Source organism: Carcharodon carcharias, chromosome 6, assembly GCF_017639515.1.
Source record: "Carcharodon carcharias isolate sCarCar2 chromosome 6, sCarCar2.pri, whole genome shotgun sequence".
Lineage (NCBI taxonomy): Eukaryota > Metazoa > Chordata > Chondrichthyes > Lamniformes > Lamnidae > Carcharodon > Carcharodon carcharias.
This window is the reverse complement of record NC_054472.1, coordinates 27086088-27108591: the sequence shown is the minus strand read 5'-3', so window position 1 is coordinate 27108591 and position 22504 is coordinate 27086088. Positions and strand designations below refer to the sequence as shown.

Here is a 22504-nt window from a genome sequence, read left to right as displayed (position 1 = left end):
GACCTCAGCTAGAGCAGCTGGACTCTATTAATCACTCCCACACACTGTTCCCACTGTGTGGGTAGAAGTTAATGCCCGGTTGGCTAAGTTGGCTTGTTGGCTTTAGTGTGCTGCAGAGTGACGCCAACGGCATGGGTTCAATTCCCATACCCACTGCGGTAGATCACAGAGGCCTGCCTCGTCCCATGTTTGATGTGGAGTGGTGCCCCTGAAGCTACATAACCAATTGTCTGTCTCTAACAGAGAGAGAAGCCCATGGTCCATCATGGACAATGGCTAAATACCTTAGAAGTTAATGCCCTCCCATGAGGTGATTTTGGTATTCCGGGTTATGTAATCAAGCTAAAGGGTGCGGGTTGGGGACCCCACCACCTTCCTGACTCTACCCTGATTAAGTTTGGAGTGGGAAGGTTCATGGACTACCTTCCTGCCCTGAAACTGATTGAAGTCATTAATAGGGCAATTAGTGTCCACTTAAGGGCCTTATTCCACTGCCACTAGTATTCAGCCTGCAGCAGGCAAGGGAGTAGCCATGTGAGTAACCCAAAATCAAAACTGTGTGGGCTCCTGGAGGGATGGAGGGGGTTCTTTGTCCAAAGGCACTCGGTGCCTGTTCGAGGGACCTGGCATTGGGAAAGGGGAAGGGTGCTGAAAGATACCCCCTGCCCTTGCCTCAGATCTGCCTCTCCCCTGATCCACACCTTGCAACCCCCATCCCGCCCTCACTCACCTTTGGCCTAGACCCTTGGTGATCCTGCGCCTCTGGTGGGTTCTTTGCCGGCAGCTGCCACTGCTAGCAAATGGGCCAAAGGCCACCACTTTGAGACCTGAAAAGTGCCAGGTCTACTCAAATTATCCTGGAAAGGCAAAGTACCTCAAAAATTTGATCACCAATTTAGGCAAGCTGTTTCACGTTGTTACTATGCAGTGGGGATGCAATTGAAATTTTCCACTAATAGGACATTGCCACCAGTCTAAGATGTTCTGCCTACCAGACAATTGAGCAATGTCGTGTGAATAGGCTGTACGTCCCAACGATTGGCTGATTGAATCAAACAATATGTTCCTCTGGCTATTTTGTAATAGGCAGAGTATAGAGCCTACTCAATCAGCCCATGTTTGCAAACCCCACAACAAAACGTCTACGGTTAGATAGGATTCCGCAGTTGGGCAGGACTTGCTGAACAATCTTGAGTGCGTCAGTAGCTACACTAACAACCAATTTATGATGAACAGTTGAACTGATAAGGTGGCTCATTTATACTTGCTTGAAACGACATACATTCATATGTAGGGACCTATTCTCTGCAAACAAAAGGAATATGTTCAAGCATTGCGCCTTTTCCAAACTACCCAGAAACCTGGGGAGCCTATATTTCCCTGCTGCTTTCTCCATGACAACATCTTGGCCAACCAAAGTCAACTTGCCAACCAATCAACACTCTTTGTCTCCTGCAGTATAACTTGTCGTGACTGTTTAAAATTTGATATTCTTTCATTTGTCCTGATAAGTGCAAGGTGATAGGCTTTAGCAACATGTCTCTCTTTTCAGCAATATTCAAGTTCCATACTACCATGCAACTGTTTACATACACCAATGCGTTCGTAAAGTAGGTAAATCTAAACTATTCTAGCACCCTCCCTTTCCTGGAGATTGTGGCGATCTTTAGCATGTTACTAGGGTTCATTTAAATTATCTTTTTGTGCACCTTAACTATACTGCATTCTATGAATTAAGATGATACAAAATTTCAACATAAGCAGGAGGTGAAGTTGTTGAATTGATAAACATCAAATTTTGGTAAGGTCAAATGTTTAAGAAGCAAATCATACTGCCTACATAAACTGCAAACTACCTGCTGTTCAAGCTTCCTCCGTGGAAGTGGTGTTCCACAAGTATCAGTGCTGTGACCACTGCTGTTCACGAGTTACATGAATTATTTGGACTTTGGGATCAAAAGTGCGGTTTCTAAATTTGTGGATGACACCAAATTGTTGGGGACAATCAATACTGAGTAGGACAGAACCAAATTTCAAAAGGACATTAATAAACTTGCAGAATGGACAAATAATTGGCAAAACAAGTTCAATACAAATAAATCTGAGGTAGTACATTTTAGTAGGAAGAACAGGAAAGTCACATTCCTTTGAAAGTGCAAGTCTAGGCGGAATAGAGGAACAAATGGGCCTTGGAGTACAAACAGATCAATCACTAAAAGTTCTGCCACAAGTTAGCAAGGCCATTAAAAAAAGCAGATCAATCATATGGCCTTTATTTCAAGGGGAACAGAATTATATCAAAGGAAAAAATACTAAATCTGTATCGAACCTCGGTTAGACCACACTTAAAGAGTGCTATGTGCAGTTCTGATCGCCATATTTTAAAATGGATATAGAGGCACTGGAGAATGTACAGAGAAGATTTACGGGGATGATGTGTGTGTGTACGTATCAGGAAAGGACTGGCAGGCTGGATCTCTTATTCTTGAAAAAAGGTGATCTAATGGAAGTCTTTAAAATTATAAAAGATCTTGATAGAGTGCATACTAAGAAAATGTTTCCTCTTGTGGGGAAGAACATCCCCATCAATATAAGATAGTCACCAAGAAATCCAATAGGGAATTCGGAAGAACCTTCTTCATCCAACAAGTGCTAAGATTGCTAAACTCACTACCACAGGGAGCAGTTAAAGTGAATAGTATAGCATTTAAGGGGAAACTAGACAATTATATGAGGGAGGAGGAAATAGATCGTTACAAAGATAGATTTAGATGAGAAAATATTGGAGAACTGAATGGAGCATAACCACTGGTATGGACTGGTTGGGCCAAATGGCTGAATATCCTATGTAATCCTATAACAATAACTGTTGTATCTGCAAAAGGCTAAAATTACCCAGGACCAGTAACTTCAAGCATATTAAGGTAGCAGATTAGTCTATAAACTGACCAGGGAGAAGGACTATTTACATCAGCTGTGATGCTGACTAGAAGTTGCTTCTCACCTTCCAAATAACAATGGTATAAAATGAGGTGGATAGACAATAATAAGGGAAAAACAAGTACTACTGCATTACAGATTAGACCAAAGTGCACTTCAGTCCTTCAAAGAATAAATGCTGTTCACTCCAGATTGATGATTGGTGTTAGTCAGTCAAGGCGGCACCATAAACAAGGCATAAATTCACATGTTTCACATATATAACAAAAACAATTTTAACAAAATGGCTCCATTCTAAAACCTAAAGTGTTCAATATCTTTATTGATTGAGTGAAGAATATTTGAGCCTACCATTTTGTTCTCTTTGAACTCCGGCTGCTAGTAGGTCTGGCTCCCCAAAGCTGATGTCATTGAGTCTGGATCCTAAGCATTCAACGGAAAGAAGCTTACACCACTCCTCTGCCTCCAGCTCTGTGAACACATACATGGCAAGACATAAGATCATCACACCCTGCCACTGTTCAGGCTACAAATATTCATATTAAGTTAAAGGGTTAGCAATGAAAGACATCTACAGCTTGAGGTATTTAGATTTTAGTTCACAAATTATTTGATTAATGAGTCTGGAAGCCTGCTTGGATTCATTTAGATAATGTCTATGTAACCTTTTACTCAAAACCAATACCAGTCAGAATTAAAAACAAAAAAACTGCGGATGCTGGAAATCCAAAACAAAAACAGAATTACCTGGAAAAACTCAGCAGGTCTGGCAGCATCGGCGGAGAAGAAAAGAGTTGACGTTTCGAGTCCTCATGACCCTTCGACAGAACTTGAGTTCGAGTCCAAGAAAGAGTTGAAATATAAGCTGGTCTAAGGTGTGTGTGTGGGGGGCGGAGAGATAGAGAGAGAGAGAGAGGTGGGGGGGGTGTGGTTGTAGGGACAAACAAGCAGTGATAGAAGCAGATCATCAAAAGATGTCAACGACAATTGTACAATAGAACACATAGGTGTTAAAGTTAAAGTTGGTGATATTATCTAAACGAATGTGCTAATTAAGAATGGATGGTAGGGCACTCAAGGTATAGCTCTAGTGGAGTTTTTTTTTTATTTTTTTTTAAATAATGGAAATAGGTGGGAAAAGGAAAATCTTTATAATTTATTGGAAAAAAAAAGGAAGGGGGAAACAGAAAGGGGGTGGGGATGGGGGAGGGAGCTCACAACCTAAAGTTGTTGAATTCAATATTCAGTCTGGAAGGCTGTAAAGTCCCTAGTCGGAAGATGAGGTGTTGTTCCTCCAGTTTGCGTTGGGCTTCACTGGAACAATGCAGCAAGCCAAGGACAGACATGTGGGCAAGAGAGCAGGGTGGAGTGTTAAAATGGCAAGCGACAGGGAGGTTTGGGTCATTCTTGCGGACAGACCGCAGGTGTTCTGCAAAGCGGTCGCCCAGTTTACGTTTGGTCTCTCCAATGTAGAGGAGTTGGATCTGCTTCTATCACTGCTTGTTTGTCCCTACAACCACACCCCCCCCACCTCTCTCTCTCTCTCTATCTCTCCGCCCCCCCCACACACACACCTTAAACCAGCTTATATTTCAACTCTTTCTTGGACTCGAACTCAAGTTCTGTCGAAGGGTCATGAGGACTCGAAACGTCAACTCTTTTCTTCTCCGCCGATGCTGCAGGCCTGCTGAGTTTTACCAGTCAGAATTGATCACTAAAACATAAATTAGACCAATATAAATAAACTGACAATAAATCCGCGCACTGCGACAATGATAAGTATTATTTGGACACAACTCAGACTTATTATGTCCTAATGGATGCTCCATTTATTGTTAACAGTATACACTGTTTTGTAAAGAGCGGAGTGCTGTATCATGTAACAATGTATTTTTCTGAAGCTAAGATGGATTTATGTTTGATTTGGTCCGCCCGTCAGTTTAAAGCTGCAAAAGCAATAGCTGTTAATATGCACATCTTTATGCCCATTATGGTTTTCTTTCTCTTCTTTTTCCATTCAATTGTTTTATTTTTCTCTGAGAGACATCAAACCTAATGGTCCAGTTTATACAAGAATTGACTTCAATGGGAAAGAGAATTGTACAGGTTATGAAGCAGGCTATCGATTCACAATGACATATTTTTCAATGTTATCCAAGACCAATTTAATCTATTTATTCATTTGTAGGTTCCTTATCTGTTCAATTCTGCCTTGTTCCTACACTGTAACCTCCCCCGTTCAGAATGCCCGGGACCAAGTCATTTCTGGGTTTTGTAATTTTCAGGATGATAGAATGGTGAGAAAATGCCTAAGTGTGAGAGCCGGAAAGCAGATATAAATATTTACCTGAAACGTGATAAAACATTACAGAGCAGTGATGAAAATTGTTTTATTTATCCAAATGCTGGATCTCCCCGTGTTTCCAACCCCAAAGTACTGTACTAAAATGATGGCGCGCGTTGCAGACACAGACAACTGGTGTTTCCAAACAATAGATTTCCAGATTGGAGGGGTTACTGTAAAATTTCATGAAGATGATGGCGAGACTGCCAGCTCCAATGTAATACAGAGACTGGGATTATCCTCGGTTATATTTAGGGTATTAGTGGGGTGAAAATTCGGAGAGGAAGCAAATGCGCCTGCTTTCATCAATAACCCCCACTTCTGGGATTTACTATTGGAGATGCTGGCAGGTGTTGAAAGTAAATGATAATGGCAGAGTGCTTTCATACATCGCAATGTAAGCACCTAAAATTGCCAACATGTTACTGGAATCGAGTGTTATTAAGGGCCAGCAGAAAGCCCTTTAAATTGTAAAATCCTCAAACTAAAACTCCTCCCTTTACATAACTCACAGACAACATCAGCACAGGCAGATGATACTCTCAGTTGAAGCAAACAAATTAGGCAGGCCCCAGAAAATCTCCCAGCGATAAAAGCTGATCGCCATATGCTCCATAAATGGAGATGGGTTTTGTACAGTGCTGAGAGATTTCTTTTAGTAACAGATGCATCACTTCAAATCAGATCAAACCCTTAACATTATTTCTCTTAGGTTCACTGGTCTGTGGTTATGTTAGGGTTTTGAGTTGGTTATTTATTCTTTCATGTGATGTGTGCATTGCTGGCTACGGCCAGCATTTATTGCCCATCCCTAATTGCCCTTGAGAAGGTGGTGGGATGAGCTGCCTCCTTGAACTGCTGCACTTCATGTGGTGCAGGTACACCCACAGTTATGTTAAGGAGTTCCAGGATTTTGACCCAGCGACAGTGTAGGAGCAGCAATATATTTCCAAGTCAGGATGATGTGTGGTTTGGAGGGGAATTTGCAGGTGGCAGTTCTCTCGTGCACCTGCTGCTCTTGTCTTTCTAGGTGGTAGAGGTTGCGGGTTTGGAAGGTGCCGTCGATGGAGCCTTGGTGAAGATAGAGCCTATCTTGTAGATGGTACACACTGCTGCCACTGTGTGTTGGTGGTGGAGTGAGTGAGTGTTTAAGGTGGTGGATTGGGTGCCAATCACAAAAAGAATCACTTTTCCAATAAGGGAAACTTGCGGTACTGGGATTAAGCAACAGTAGTTGCAAGTGATGTAATAGAGTTGAAAATAGGTTGGCTGAGGTATGTAGATTGAATACAGAGTAAAACAGGACAGGGAGATTCTGTGTATTAGATTCATGCTGAAGGATCAGTTAGGGAGCTGGATGGTCAGGTGCAGAATTCTTGGTACGTGCAAAGCATGATGGCCAGGATTTTCTCAAATCAACTGGGGCCCTGACATCACTGGAAATGCATGTAGGCAATATGCACAAGTGGTCGGAAGGGCCCCCTCAATTTTACAGGCAACAGATAATTAAGTAGCTACCACCGGGGTTGCTGCCCTATTTGGGATGGCCACTCACCTGACAAGAGCTGGTGGCCCAATTAGGAGTGGCGGCAAGGAAGGGGCCCTGCAGCCTATAGCAGGTAGGCCGAAGAACATTTAAAAAACAAACAAAATTGCTGCTGATAGAGAGGAAACTCTTCTGAGGAAATCGCTGGGGCTGTGGGTCTTCCTCTCCTGCCCTTGGACCTCTCTTTGCTTAAAAGCGCTCACCCCAGACTGCCACTGGGAGGCTACCTACATTTAGCCGGTGGCTTCCCCATGCTGTCAGTAAAATGCCGAAGGCCTAGTAAAATGGCCCTTAATAGGGCCTTTGCATATTCAAATTGGCTTCCCACCTCCTTGTTCTTTAGCCACTGTCAGTAAAATTCCCTGGAGAGAAATTGTCAGGAAGCCCATCCGCCACGACTCCCTGCAATCTTACTGACCACCCTACCAACCCCCCCAATCTTTTTCCCATCTCTTATGCGGCAGTAAAATTCTACCCAATAAGTCCCCTCAAATGTTAGGTTAAAGAATATATTTTCTCATTCATTCTTAATGCCAACCAAGTAATCAGACAGCAAAGACCTGGTTGGTGTCAAGGGTGGTGATGGAGGATAATGTTGGGTGTCATCAGTCTGGATACGCAAGCTAATCCCATGACAGTGAATGATGCTCCCAAGGGATAGTATGAGAAAAGGAAAGAGGGAATGAAGGATGGAAATTATGACAGGCAGGAGTGTAATTATGTAACACTAATAGAATGGAGGTCAACCAATTGGAAGGATGGAGTCATTGGCCATGTCAAACACCATCAGGAGACTGAGGAGAACAAGAAGGAATTGCGCAAATACAAACAAACAATCTATTGGGTGGCTGTAACACCCAAGTAATAAGTTCATATTAAAGTAATCTGTGCAATGAAAACAAAATGATACTTGTGGAAATGGAAATGAGATAGGAAAGTGGAGTTGGAGATAGGGTGTAAATTCAAGAGGTTAGAGGGATCAAGAGTGGACCTTTTGAGGAAGGGATTATGGCAGTCTGGAAGTCTTGAAGAATGTGGAACAGAACATGAGGAAAAGGAGCCATTGCTGAAACTGTTGGGCACTGGACCAAAGAGAAGTTGGTGTGTGGTAATTGTGCGGGATCAGGAGGTAGATCTTATAAAGTGGGTGAGCTGATGTTGGGCGGGAAGGGATAGGAGAGAAGCTATAGAGAGTTATGGACAATGTACACTGGGGTTATTAGGAAAGTGGGGGGGGGGGGGCGAGATCAGGCAAAAGCAACTGAGGTAGCCAAGAGGATATCTTAATCTTCACAATAAGAAAATCCATGAGCTCTTTACACTTGATATTCACAAACATTTCTTGCTGAAATAATTTGTCTTTGGGACTTAGTCAGACCATTTGTTGGATGTTACCAAAGTGAAAATCTATACCTAACAGAAACCATTCTAAAAATTAATACATTGACTTCAAATTTGGACTTACTCTTTTTCCACATGATATCAGGTTTACAACTTACCCCAATCCAAATTTAAAACACTCCATAGAATTGAGCAGGTGAATACACTAGTGGTTATAACACTTGACTGGCAACCAAGTGATCAGATTAAATCCCATCATGGCAATTTAGGGAACTGGCTGCAATAAATATGGTATTATTTGAACTAGCAGTAGAAAATAACAATAGAAGCCACTGCAAATTGTTAAAAGCCTAACTAGTAAATGAAGATAAGCCTTCTCCTAGCTGGTTTGTATCTAACTGCAGTCCCATGCTACATGATTGACTCTTATTGCCCTCAGGACAACTAGACACAAGCAATAACTGTAGTCTTCCCAGTGCTGCCCGCAAACCAAGAATAAATAAAACATGTTAGTGGTGTGGAACTGAGAGAATGTTGAGCCCACAGCTGAGGAGTAAATATTACAGCAAAGAGTTGATCTTTCAGGCATTTGCTAGTGACCAGTTACAGGGGCCCTAAGAGCAAACTAGTGTCTTAGCTTCAGTAGGTAGCCAGGTGCATGAAGAAAAGGGAACTAAGTAATGGGGAAACTTACCTGGATGTACATTTTGAACTGAATTTGTTTTCTGCAGCTTTCTTTTGATGAAGTTTAAGTATATTACAAACAGTGTATTACAATTCCAGTTACTATCAATAAACCAGATTATTTTATTGGTAGCTTGAGAAACTAGCTCAACCCATTCTACAGTCAACTAAGCAGCTGTCTCAACTCCAGTAAGTCTAATATCCCAGTGACAGCAGTAATCGAAATAGTTCAAACTGGTTTGTTTCAATGTAATTCCCCGAAATTGATGAAGCCATTGTAAAAATAGTGGAATTTTAAGCTCAAATGATGTTTGACACAAATTGGGTTTTTGCAATCTTTTGCCCTGGTTTAAAAAACAATGTATTAGAAGTCAGAACCCCATAAAAAATTGGCCATGACCCCAAAATTGTATTAATCAACATGGCGAGTTTCCACAGTAATCTGGGTCCTATCTGTGCTGACCATCTGAAATTTCCCAGAAAATGGGCAGAGCTTACATCACAGAATGATGTGCTGCAAGGTCCTGTATTGCAACCCAATATCCATTGAGGTTATACATGACAGACTGAGCCCTTACTCCAGATTGTTGGTTTTAGCACTAGCTTGTGTGTAATAATATTGATAACAATGTCCTCTCCTGTCAGTTACTTATTGATACAATATAGCATAACTTCAATGGGAAATAAAATTGAGTGGGATGTAAAGCAGGTGGCTGATTCACTTTAACCCATTTTATGCTATTGTCCAAGACCAATTTCACCCCTTTGTCTGGCTTTGACTTGGCGGCTGCCCTTTTAAATGTGCTCATGTGACATATGAATTCAAAAACCAGCTATAGTCAACTTCCATCTTTCAGTTTACATTAATATAACTGTGTTGAGGATGGTTAGAACAGTTTTTTGATCTGTTTGGTGTGAGGAGCCAAGCCACATTCAACAAACATACAGCACGGCTTAAAAACAGAAAATGCTGGAAAAACTCAGCAGGTCTGACAGCATTAAGAAACAGAGTTAACGTTGCAAGTCCACACCCAGTTGTTATGCCACAGCAGTTTGTAAAGGCTGAGTTATTTAAATTCCCAGAGGGAAACTTTAAACAATTGATATAACCTATATTTTCAATAGGTATGTTTTGAGTTGCAGCTCTAAGTTCAGGAATAAGACCACCGGTTCTCAAGAGGTTTTAATATGAAACTAAATGAGACATTTATTAATTTACAGCAAATTAAACATATACATATGGCTACTAATTACCACTATCATAACTTTCCAAATTAATCTCCACTAAGGGAACAATAACCAATAGACTTAACCAGACACCAGGCAAAAGCATTTTCATCTTATGAATTCAAAATGAGGTTTCTTTCAATTTATTCCTTTACAGGCAGTTGCAGGCTTACGGGCTTAGATCTTAAATGCCTCTGACCTGCGCACACAAACTCCTCTTTATTATACCCAGCCTTCCCCTTTGAATGTAAATTTTCACTGTATCACCAGGCCCTTTGAACCCCTTTCATAATATAATCTTATTAGTAATATAAATATTGCTTGGTGTCTCCTAGCTAGATGCAAGACTTCACTCCCACTTTTCAATGCTCTATTCAACAGAAGGTACAGACTTGAAATATTAACCTTGTTTCTCTCCCCACAGATGCTGTCAGACTTGCTGAGCTTTTCCAGCATTTTCTGTTTTTATTTCAGATTTCCAGCATCCACAGTATTTAGCTTTTATCATATTGTACGACTTGTTCAGTTAGGTGAAATGCCAACAGTAATTTTTGCATTACTTGTCAGTTATTCAATTCTATCATTGTTGGGGCAATGTACACGTCAGTGCTAAGCTGAGTGGAAATTAATTGAGACAATCTAAAAGTTACATCAGGCTAGTTCAGATTCCACAGTGATAATGAAAAACATTAGCATCACAGTGTAGCCTTTTCTTTAAATCAAAAATACACCAATTCAGTATAGTGTTCTGACTATAATTTTCCTTTTGCAGAGCTAACTAGTATAACTCATTGTAAATATAAATGAACTTATTCACTTAGTCACCTTTTGCTTGATCAATGTAGTTAATAGCTTAAATCTGAATGAAGTTGTAACATTGTAGAGGCACTGGTTAATTCCGGTAGCTAAAAATAATTATCAGAAAGATTTATCTGTTTGCTATTCTAGACATGTTACTGAAACCTTACCTAGATATGAACGCAGGTGAAGATACTTTCAAAGTAGTGGTGTTCTTACTTCCTTTGTATCCCCTTGCTTTTCTTTATATCTCACTCAGTACGAAGCGATCCCCATTACCCTTTGCATTTATGTCATTGTTTCTTTTAGTTTTATAGTAGTCTATGGTGAACAAATTCTGTCTCGTGCCTCAAAGTCAGTATTACCTAAATTTAAAATATTAGTTTGTGACTTATCCTTCTCCCTTTCAAATCTAAAATCAAATTCAATCTGTTATGGTCACTTTTGGCTAGGTGTTCCCTTGCCATTAGATTATTGACTAATTCTGGCTCATTAATCACCACAAAATCCAATGTGGCCTAACTCTTGTTAGTTCAAGAACATATTGTTCCAGCAAACTGTCTCAAATGCACTAAATTAATTTGCTGCCTTTGAAACTCTGTGCCCCACCGACTGTGAAAATTAAAATCTGTCTCTATAACACTGTTTTTGCAATAAGCTTCTCTGATATTCATATTTATATATCCTGGTACTTCATCACTGCTTCAGGAAGTCTATTGACAGGTTTAGCCTCACTCAACATTATCAAAAACAGATTACCTGGTCATTGTCACCCTATCTTTTGCTCTGCGTAAAATTGGCTGCCGTGTTTCCCACATTAAAACACTGACCAGACTGCAAAAGCACTTAATTGGCTGTAAAGCATTTTGAGTCTTGTGAAAAGTGCTAAATAAAGTCTTTCTTTATCCCCCAACAAAGTCTTGCATCATTTTCCATTTCTCAATTCTACCAATAGAGTTTCCACAGCCTACAGTAGCAGCATCAAATTATCCTGGAGAGACAACGTATCTCAAAAATTTCAATAGTAGATTAAGAAAGCTATTTCACACTGCTACTTTGCAATGGTTACACGAGTGGTATTTTCCATTAGTAGGATGCTGCGGTCAGTTCAAAAAGACATTCTGGCTACCACACAAATGAGCAACATTGCATATGAATTTCAGTGTTGGTGTGATGCCGGGTACGTCTGAGCGACTGGCTGATTGAATCAAACCGCGTGTTCCTTCGGTTGTTTGTAATAGGCAGAGTACAGACCGTACTCAACTAGCCCGCACTTGTAAAACCCAAAATGAAACATCTACTGTTAGATGTGATTTTGCAATTGGGTAGCACTGAACAATCCTGAGTGCATTAATAGCTACACCTATGACCAATTTAATCCAATCAGTTAAGCTCGTAATGTGGCTCATTTACACCTGTTAGAAGCGACATACATTCATATATGCAGGTTCTCTGCAAAAAAGGAAAAATATGTTCAAGCCCTGTGCCTTTTTTGAATTACTCGGAAGCATGGGGAGCCTATAGTTCCCTATTGCTTTCTCCAACACCTCAACCAATCAGAGTTAGCTTGTCAAATCAGCACCCTTTTCTCCTGTAATATAAATTGTTATGATTGTCTGAAATTTGACATTCTTGCATTTGTCCTAATTAGCACAAGACAAAAAGCTTTGGCTTCTCTCTTGGTAACAGAACTTGAATATTGCTGACAAGTGACTGTTCGTTCTATTGAAGTTCAACACAAGCTTGAGGAACAGCACCTCATCTTTTGAATGGGTATTTTAGAGCCGCCTTTACTCAAAATCAAGTTCAACAACTTCAGCTCATAACCATTGCTTCTATTTTTTGAGGCAGCACGTGTTGGTAATGATTCTCCTTTTCCCATTTACATCGCCATTAGACCCAGCTTTTATTTATTTACTTGTTCCAATATCATCTCCCTTTATTTTGCACCAACATTCCCTTGTCATCTAATCTCTTCTGCCCTTCACCCTATCACAAGTATTATGACATGGCAGGTGGCATTTGCCAGGCTGACCAAATCCACAAGGGAAATTTGGCCATGCTACCACAATGACTTTGCAGTTTGTATTTATTACGAGAAGGACTGTGCACTGAAGTCATAAGTAATGAGTCCATTGCCACTTTTAGAGATTTTAAAGATTAAATTAAAACATTTATTAACAAAAGAAGAACAAACTTAAACACTCACAAAATTACAGATATAGTTATAACAGTTCCCAAAATTCCTATTTAACCAGACTCCTAACTACACACCTCCTTTTAAGGCAACAGTCCACATAAATTCCAAAGTTAAAGTCATCCAGCAAGTTTATCACAAGCACCCACTGGCCAATGGACTCCCAAAGGCTTTTAACACAACTTTGGTTACTGGAACACCAATCTTCTGCAGGGTGACTACAGGCTTTTAATCCCAGTCTGTTTCACACATTCATCTTTCAAGGTGTCACACAGCCACACTCCACACAGCCTTCCATCATTCTTTAAATATATTTCTCCCTTTTTAATCTGTAATCCCATTGTTTCAACTTGTATATAGAAATTGCTTTTCTCAGACTATAAAAATCTTTCATGTTACCATCATGGCCAGCACTTTTTGGGAAAAAGCAATGTAATAACCTTGCTTATTTATCTTGCCAGTTGTAAATATTTTCCCTGTCCCTTTGAAAATCAAACACTTCCCCACTTATCTAAAAATGCTAATTTCATTCACACCGTATCTGCTGACCTCACCCTAGCTGTACTCATTTTTATTTTAAACGCCTGTTTTACACCTCACTTCTTTGACAATTTAAACCTTGCAATCTACCCATCTCAAGCCCAATTAAATCAGCCACCCACCCACCCCCTCCAACATGCATGCAAACACAAACCTGCTTTAAAATATCTCACAATAATATTAGGAAAAATATGATAATTCCTTGAAACAAGCCTTTTATTTTGTTCTTTTTTCCCAACCCCACTTTCCCTGCCTTTGTACTTGTTTGACAACCAGGACATCTCTAACTTTGTCTTGTTCTGCTGAAAGGTTGTTGACCTGAAAGGTTAACCTTGTTTCTCTCTCCACAGATGCTGGCAGACCTGCTGAGTATTTCCAGCATTTTACTGTTTTTGTTGCTGGGAGAGTCAATGTGGTTGTGTCGAGAGTTTAGCTGCACCAGACCTGCCTGGGTCACAATGCAAAGTGGATCCTGTGTGATAATGTCAGATTCCTGTTTTATCCACCACCACCCCCCACACCCGCCGGCCGTTACATGCAGAAAGCACCACGCTTGTGGTCAGACTGGACTGTAAAACAAGTGTTTCACAGTAATATGACCAGAACCACTCTGCAATCCACATGTCAAGTTAAAACTTTGAAAAAACAAATGTACATCTGATTTTTCTCAATGCTTTCTCTAATGTATTCTATTAACTGAGTATGAGGAGGAACAATGATCATTCTTTCTATCATGGAGCTGAGAATATCACTTGTAGCTTTACCACTCATTTGTCATGAGGCAAGCCCATTAATGCAAAAAAAGTCACATTATATGGCCCCCTCAGTAGAAATCATTTTAAGCATAGTCTGAAATAATTAATTCACAAGTATGCTGTAAGATGTGTCAAATATTCTACAGTAACACAATTACAAGACTATACTTCTTTAACAATTCATTTTTAAAATACAGTATGGGCATCACTGGCATTTACTGCCCATCCATAATTGACCTCATACAACTGAATAATTTGTTAGGTCACTTCACACAGTGGTTAAAAGTCAACCACACCAGTACGAGACTGGCGCCACTCACAGGTCACACCAGGTAAAGTTTCTTTACTTGAAGCACATGAATGAAACCCTTGGAATTTTGCTACAATCCTGCAATTTCCTGGTCGCTTTTAACTGATGCCAGCTTTTTATTTCCAGATTTTAAAACTGAATTTGATTTCTCAAATTGCAAATGGTGGAATTCAAACTCTCGTCCTCTGGGTTATTGGTCCAGGCCTCTTGCATACTAGCCCAGAAACATAACCACTGCCCCATGAATGACGAGAAAGAGGCATTTTAAGATAACATTTAATTTGCTCGTGGAAATTGGGGAACTTTGCACTTATTGATTATCCTTCCTAAATAACAATTGTTTTTACACATGTATGGCCTGCTTGGTCACTTTAGAGAATGCAAGGAGTCAACTCAGAACGTAATACCAATAGTCACATGTAGGCCTGACCAGGTAGGGATGGCAGGTTTCCCTAAATTGGGCTGTATTTTCAGTCCCAGCTGGGGCCAGGTTGGATGAGGTCAAGAGTTAAAAATAGCCCTGCTGGTTGGTGTATCGCTTTGCGAGTCTGTCCAGGCCCTCGGCCATTTTTGTGGAGGTAGGAGGAAGGGAAAACGGCTGACCTGACTCGTTAAGAGCCTATTCCAACCAATTAAAGGAAGCTTATTGGGATTTTCCAGTCTTAAACTGGCAGGGGCCTCTGAACCCCAGTCACCAGTTTAAGTGCCTGGAGATGGCCTCATGGTGGTGGGCAGCCATGCAGGTTTGGAGGCCCATCCTGACTGCTGGGGTGCAGGAGCAGCTAACCTAAGTTGAAAAAAGTTGGAGAGGGGGCACCTACATCTTGAAGTGCCCTCTCCCTTACTTCCAGCATGAAAAGAGCTGCAGACTGAAATACAGGACTGTCAGGGACCGCAAGGCGTGTCAAGAACATATGCCAAACTAACAGAAGGAACCATCAGTTCTGTACAAAGTTCCTGCACACCTGTGGTCCAGCACTCCCGCTGACCTTTTTCATGTCTGTGGTGAAGATTTTCTAGTCGTGACAGATTATTTTTCAAAATTTCCAATCATACATCAGTTACAGGGTACATCCAGCACAAACGTTGCACACAGGTTGGGTGCTAGGTTTAGTTTGTTTGGAGCACTGCGTGAGATTATTTTCAGAAAACAAACAAAATATACAGGCAAATCCTTCCAGAACCGGTGAGAAGTGGGCAGTGGGTCACATTGATTCTTCACCACACTACTGTAGGTCAAACGGTTTGGAAGAGCACATGGTGCATGCCGTAAAACCCTTAATTGTCAAATGAGAGCAGGCCAGGCAAGACTTGCATGTAGCCAGTTTACATCTCAGAGAACCATCACTAAGTGTAACTATTCCTTCACCAGCAGAGCTGATATTCAGCAGACAGGTGTGAACAACTCTACCAAGTAACCATCCAGCCCCTCTTCCAGAGATGTGGGATGAATTTCTGGAAAGACAGGGGATGATGTAGGATGTGCATGACCAGCCGGCAGGCAACAAACTACCAAGTTTAAGGGTTGGAAAGAAAGTTTGGGTTTTACATCCCATTGATGAAACATGGTAGCTAGAGCATTTACTGAACCAAGATCTTGCGAGGTACTCACACCAAATAGCATAAACACTGAGGCGGAATCAATATCAAATCACGGAAGTTCCTAATCTTGAAATAGCAAGCAAAAAAGGTCAAAGACAAGATCTAAGCATAGGGCATTGTGAGAATGATCAGCAATCGCTGTGTAGATTTACAATGACTAGATTGGGGTGTATCATTAATCAAACACTATTATGTTCCATGGACACAAGTTCAAAACGCTGTAAAGATGTAAATTTTCACCTTAAAAGTTTGCTGTATTTTAAATAGTTACTGGATGTTTATTAATAGGGGATACTTTTAAGTTAGAAAAAAACAGGAATGTTGTGGTATGCCTTTAAGCAGGTGTGGCTATGATCTATGTAACATCACCAGATAGGAAATGATGTATGACACCACATGATAGGTAGTCTGCACTGAGTAGTCATCTCAGCAAGATATGGTTATCTAGAGCTCTTCGAGATTGTACATGTGCTACTTAATCTTCATGGGCTGAATCTTACCTATGTCGGGTGGGCTGGGCGGGAGTGGTCGTGGAGCCAATCGTCGCCCGCGATCGGCTGCGTGCCGCTATTTTACATGGGCGGGCCAATTATGTCCCGCCCAGCATAACGCATGGGCCGGTAGTGCTCAGTGCTACCCTGTGCAGGCCGGGGGAGGAGTGAGAGTCCTCCTGCAAAAGAGCGCAGCAATCTCCCTGAGGCACAGGGCTGCCTCAGGGAAATTAAGTTGATTAAAAAATTTTTCTTTTAAATAAAGTAAAACATTATTTAAACATGTCCCCTCGTGTGACAGTGTCACACGAGCTGGGACATGTCTGTGAGTGCAACAAAATGTATTAAATTATTTTATAAAACCTTCAGGAAACCTCATCCTACCCGTGGATGAGGTTTCCTGAAAAATGGGAAGACCACCTGGGCTCTTTGCCTGCCCCCCAGCCAACCTTAAGGTTGGACGAGCAGCGTTGTTAATAGGTTGATTACTTTTTTAATGACCTTAATAGGCCGTTGACAGATTGAAATGACCCATGTGATATCGGGACACACGTCCGACATCAACTCGTGTCGTTTTACGCCTCGGTGTGTTGGGCCTGCCCCTGCACGCCAACATTCTGGCCCAAGAATAAAGAACCCACATTTGACTGGTTGGTTCATTGTTCAATAGTAAGAAAAGGAAACACAAGATATGAGGTGAAAAAACAGCTTTCCTTCCAGTGGCAACATTGGATCTTTCAGTTAATCTCCGAGGGCGATTGGGCTTCAGTTAATGGCTAACCTGAAATACGCTGCCTTAGTGTGAGGGAGCAAACTTTAGTGATGCTGCAGGAGGAAATCGATTTTAACACCAGAAGGAGACGGAGGCTTTTTAAATGGTAGCAGAGGTGCCCTAGAAAATACACTGTGAGGCTTTCCATGAGCCACATGACCTCAAATAAGAAATAAAGATTCTGAGTACAGGGAAAGGTGTCCATTACTACTAAGCTCTTTCCCACGAACATTGTCCAGTGTTGGATAAGCAGTAATTTCCTTGAGTTAAACTCGAGGAAGAACAAAACCATTGTCTTTATCCCCTGTCACAAACTCCGTGCCCTTATTCCCGATTCCATCCCCATTGATGGCTATTGTTTCAGGCTGGTCACGCTCTCCCAGTTGACCCTGAACTGAGCTTCTGAACTCTTATTCTCGCCATCACAAAAAAAGTCTTCTATTTCCTCCCTGACCTCTGCCTATCTGCTGCTGAAACCCTCATCCATGCCTTTGACACCCCTAGATTTGACCATTCCAATGCTTGGATGGCCTCACGCTGTCCACCTACCAACAACTTAATCTCATCCAAAACCCCTGTAAGACATCACCCCTGTCCTCGCTGATCTAAATTGTTCCTCAGCCCCCTAACATCTCAAATTTTAAACTCCTTCATGGCCTCAGTCCATCCCATCTCCTCCAGCATTAACACCAACCAGAATCATCTTTTCCTCCAACACTGGCCTCCTGTGCATCACCTCCTCTTTTTACCCCACAATTGGCTGCTATTCCCTCACTAAAGCTCTTCACCTTACTATGGTCACGTTCTGCTTTATGACTCTTTAAAACCCATTTCTTTGACTAACCTTTTGGTCATTCTCCCTAAAATCTCCTTCTTTGACTCGGTGGAGTTTATTCTCCCCCGCCGAATATGCCTCCGTAAAGCACCTTGGGCGATTTTGCTATGTTAAACATGCTATTTAAAAAGTGAGTTGTCATCTTACTTGTTCCATCAGTATGTCCAAAGTTCCATAATGTTATGATACGGCAGGTAGTATTTGCTAGACTGACCAAATCCACAAGGGAAACTTGGTCATGCTATCACATTGGTTTTGCAATTTGTATTTATTACGAGAAGGTCTTTGCACTAAAGTCAGAAGTAATGAGTCCCCTGATATCTTTAGAGATTTTGCAAATTAAATTAAAACATTTCTTAACAAAATAAATGAAAACACATATACAAGATTACTGTTACACAGTTATTTAATATTATAACAATTCCCAAAATCCCTAATTAATCATATTCCCAACTGCACACCCCTTTTAAGGCAACAGTCCAAAATAGGTTTTAAATTTATAGCGACAATCCAGCAAGGTTACCATAAGCACCCACTCAACAGTGGAATTCCAAAGGCTTTTAACACAACTTTGGTTACTGGGATAGCAGGCTTCCGCAAAATGGCTAGAGGTGTTTCCCCAAGTCTGTTTCACATGGTGTACCTTTCAGATCTCATGTGGCCACACCCTCACATAGCCTTCTATCCTTCTTTAAATATATTTCTTCCTCTTTAATCAGTAAATGCCATTGCTCCCCCATGTCTTTGGAATTTACTGTTCGCATAATATAAAAATCTTTCATGTTATCATTATGGTCAGCACTTTTGGGAAAAATATACATAATAATCTGACTTATTTACTTTGTTAGTTGTAAATGTCCTACCATGCCTCTTTGAAAACCAAACACCTCTCCACTTATCTTAAAATGCAAATTTCATTCACACTCTATCTGCTCACTCATTAGGATTTCAAATGCCTTTTTACAACTAATCATTTGATAATTTCAACTTTGCAGTGTACCATCTCTAATTAAAACAGCCACACATACACAAACAGATTAGCCGACTTTACAGTATCCCACGATACTATTATGAAAAATATGACAGTTTCATGATAATAAGAACACGAGAAATAGGAGCAGAAGTAGGCCATTCAGCCCCTCGAGTCTGCTCCGCCATTCAGTAAGATCATGGCTGATCTGATCGTGACCTTCACTTCACTTCCCTACCTGCCCCCTATAACCCTCGACTCCCTCTGTAGATCAAAAATCTGTCTGACTCAGCCCTGAAGTTATTTAACAACCCAGCCTCCACTGCTCTCTGGGTTAGAGAATTCCAAAGATTAATGAAATGGAGATGCTCTGTCTTTTAGACCAGCCACAATGCCTCCTCTGCATAGCAACAACGTACATGTGAACTACAGCCTTTACGAGCTGCTTAGCATCATATCTGGTTCCCTACTGACAGTGAGCTACCATAGGTAGACTAATATGGGCTGGGAGCTCACTATAAATAGTTCATGAGGCTGACCTCAGCAAATCCCACAGTGTCAGCCCAGCATGATATTGGCAAGTGTTCTTGCTGCTTTAGTGCCCTTATCAGAAACTTCACCCAATGGCCTTCATTTTTTAAATCATTCTCTCCACAAATTGAAGATTGAATTTGCATTCTCTTTCTATTTCGTCCCCAATCAGCAAGTGAACAGCTTGGTGCACTAAATTACATTAGTTGAAAGATTGCAGCTGGGTCCCACTTATCTGAAAGTAGGAAACTGTTCACCCTTTAAGTGATCAAAGAGTTGCTTCCTCCTCTCTTGATGCTGAATTCTCCAGCTTCTTTTTGGAATGAAGAATTATTGTGGCTTCTCTTTCATTTATTTTGTACATACTCATGTGCCCAACTGTCTGCAGAGACATCAATTTATGATATTGATGAGCCTGGCCATCTTCATTTTAATATCAATCTAATTAGACACTGCACTAATAGCAAAAAGAAACCATTCCAGTATAATATAATATGCCTGAGAACTTGGGGACAGCCTAATCCATCAGGATTTCTGCTACAGTGATTGTTTTAAAATGAAATCGCAATATGTACGGATCCTGATAGACCCCTAACTACTTTGCCAAAAAAACTGTTATGTTTGGGAATAAGATTTCCACAGACAAGGTACAACAGCAGCTGATTTACAAATCTTTGTGCCCGAGTCCATTTAATAGAATAGTTGTAGCACAGAAGGAGGCCATTCAGACCGGAGAGCCAGCACAGACACAATAAAGGAGTAATTTTCCTAATGCCACTCCCCAACCTCTTCCCTGTAGCCCTTTTCAGATAATAATCCAATTTTCCCTTGAGTGCCTCGATCAAGCGGGCCTCCACCACACCCTCAAGACAGTGCATTTCAAATCCCATTCTCGCTGCGTGCAAAAGCTTTTCTTCACGTCTCCATCGATTCTTGAATCTGTACCCTCTTCTACCGATGGGAACAGTTTTTGCAGATGGTACACACTGCTGCCTCTGTGCATTGGTGGTGGGGGTAGTGAATATTTAAGGTGGTGGATGGGGTGCCAATCAAGTGAGCTGCTTTGTCTTGGATGGTGTCAAGCTTTCTGAGTGTTGTAGGAGCTGCACTCATCCAGGCAAGTGGAGAGTATTCCATCACACTCCTGATGTGTGCCTTGTAGGTGATAGACAGGCTTTGGGGAGTCAGGAGCTTGGGTGCTTAGACCTCGGCTATTTACAATCTATTTTAATGACTTAGATGAGTACACCAAGAATAATGTACCCAAACTTGCTGATGACACAAAGTTAACTGCTTAAGTAAGCTGTGAAGAGAATATAAAGAATGCCAAAGTTATATAAGGGCAGGTTCAGTGAGTGGGAGGAACGTGGCAGATGTGGAGAAACATAGGGCAGAATTTTTCGTTTGGCATGAAATAGCACATGGTGACGCTATCGCGCTATCATACAAAATCACGTATTATTTCGTTTGGCAGGCGCGTGTGAGAGTTGGCAGCACACCCACTGACAATTAAGAGGCCTCTTAAGGCCATTAGCATATTAATCAACCGTGAATTTTCACTGCTCATCCCACATTATGGTTGGCGGGCAGGTGAATTGGCCAGGCGTCCAAGGGCGGGATGAGGTTTCCAATATTAAATTAAAAAGAAATTAAAATGCTGGCACAGCACTTGCGTCTGGTATGTGTTCCGGTGACTGATTCTAATGCGTGGGCATTTTTTCTCAGTTTTTAACAATTTCTAATTTTGGCATTTAATTTCCTCAGCCTCCTGCGGCAGCTTTCTGTGAGCGCTCCCCTGTGCCCGCACTGACTTTGCGCTCATCCTCCTCCCGCCTCCACCCCGGCAATGCTGAGCCTTTCAGCGCGCCTTTCACAATGGCTGGCCGTTAACTGGCCAGCTAGCGTGAAGTTGCAGTCGGGGGTCTGCTCCTCGGCCGCTCCCAAGCCCACAGATCACAGGTGCCCGCTGAACTAAAAACCCCGCCCACTAAGTTATCTCCTTTGGTATGAAAAATAGAAAAGCAGAACTTATTTTTTAAATGACGGGACTTTGGGAAATTCAGAGGGCCTTGCGGTCTTTGTGAAGTTGCAGGTACAGCAAGCAATTAGGAAGGCAAATGATAGGCAGGGTTTGGGGTTCTGAGGTGGGCGAAACTGAAAATTAGCCCTGCTGTTCGGCGTGCTGATTCCCAAGCTTCACCCCTCATCTGAGTCATTTTTGCCAAGGCAGGAACAGGGCTGACGGGGCTGCCTGTCTGCACACGGCGGGTAGCTGATCAGCCTTGCTAAGGGCCTGGATGAAGCCAATAAAAGGAGCCCACCTGGAATTTTCCGGTTTGCCTGCAAGGTCCCGTGTGGCCGGGGAACACATTTATGCTGACTGGAGGCAGGCACCTGCGGCAGGCTGGAGTGGCTTGGGGAGGGGGTGTCGGGAGGTGAAGGTGAGTGGCAGTGCTCCAGGCAGGTCCACAGTCCTTTCTACTTGCCTGGAAAAGCAGCGGCCGCAGGCTGCCTTATAGAAGCAGCCGCCCCCTTCAGTGACAGACGGGCTGCTGTACCCATTTTTAAAATTAAAATGGACAGAGGGTGCTCCAATGTTGAAGCGCCCTCTCTCTTACTTA

The 22504-nt window shown here is 41.7% G+C and overlaps 1 protein-coding gene across 1 annotated transcript in view; it reads right to left on the bottom strand.

Annotated features, from left to right (window-relative positions):
• dok6 (docking protein 6) overlaps positions 1-22504 on the bottom strand; it is a 425625-nt gene that overhangs the window by 98599 nt on the left and 304522 nt on the right. The window contains exon 4 of the mRNA XM_041190321.1: positions 3292-3411. Coding sequence (XP_041046255.1) covers positions 3292-3411 — 120 coding nt within the window. The remainder of the gene's footprint in view (positions 1-3291; positions 3412-22504) is intronic.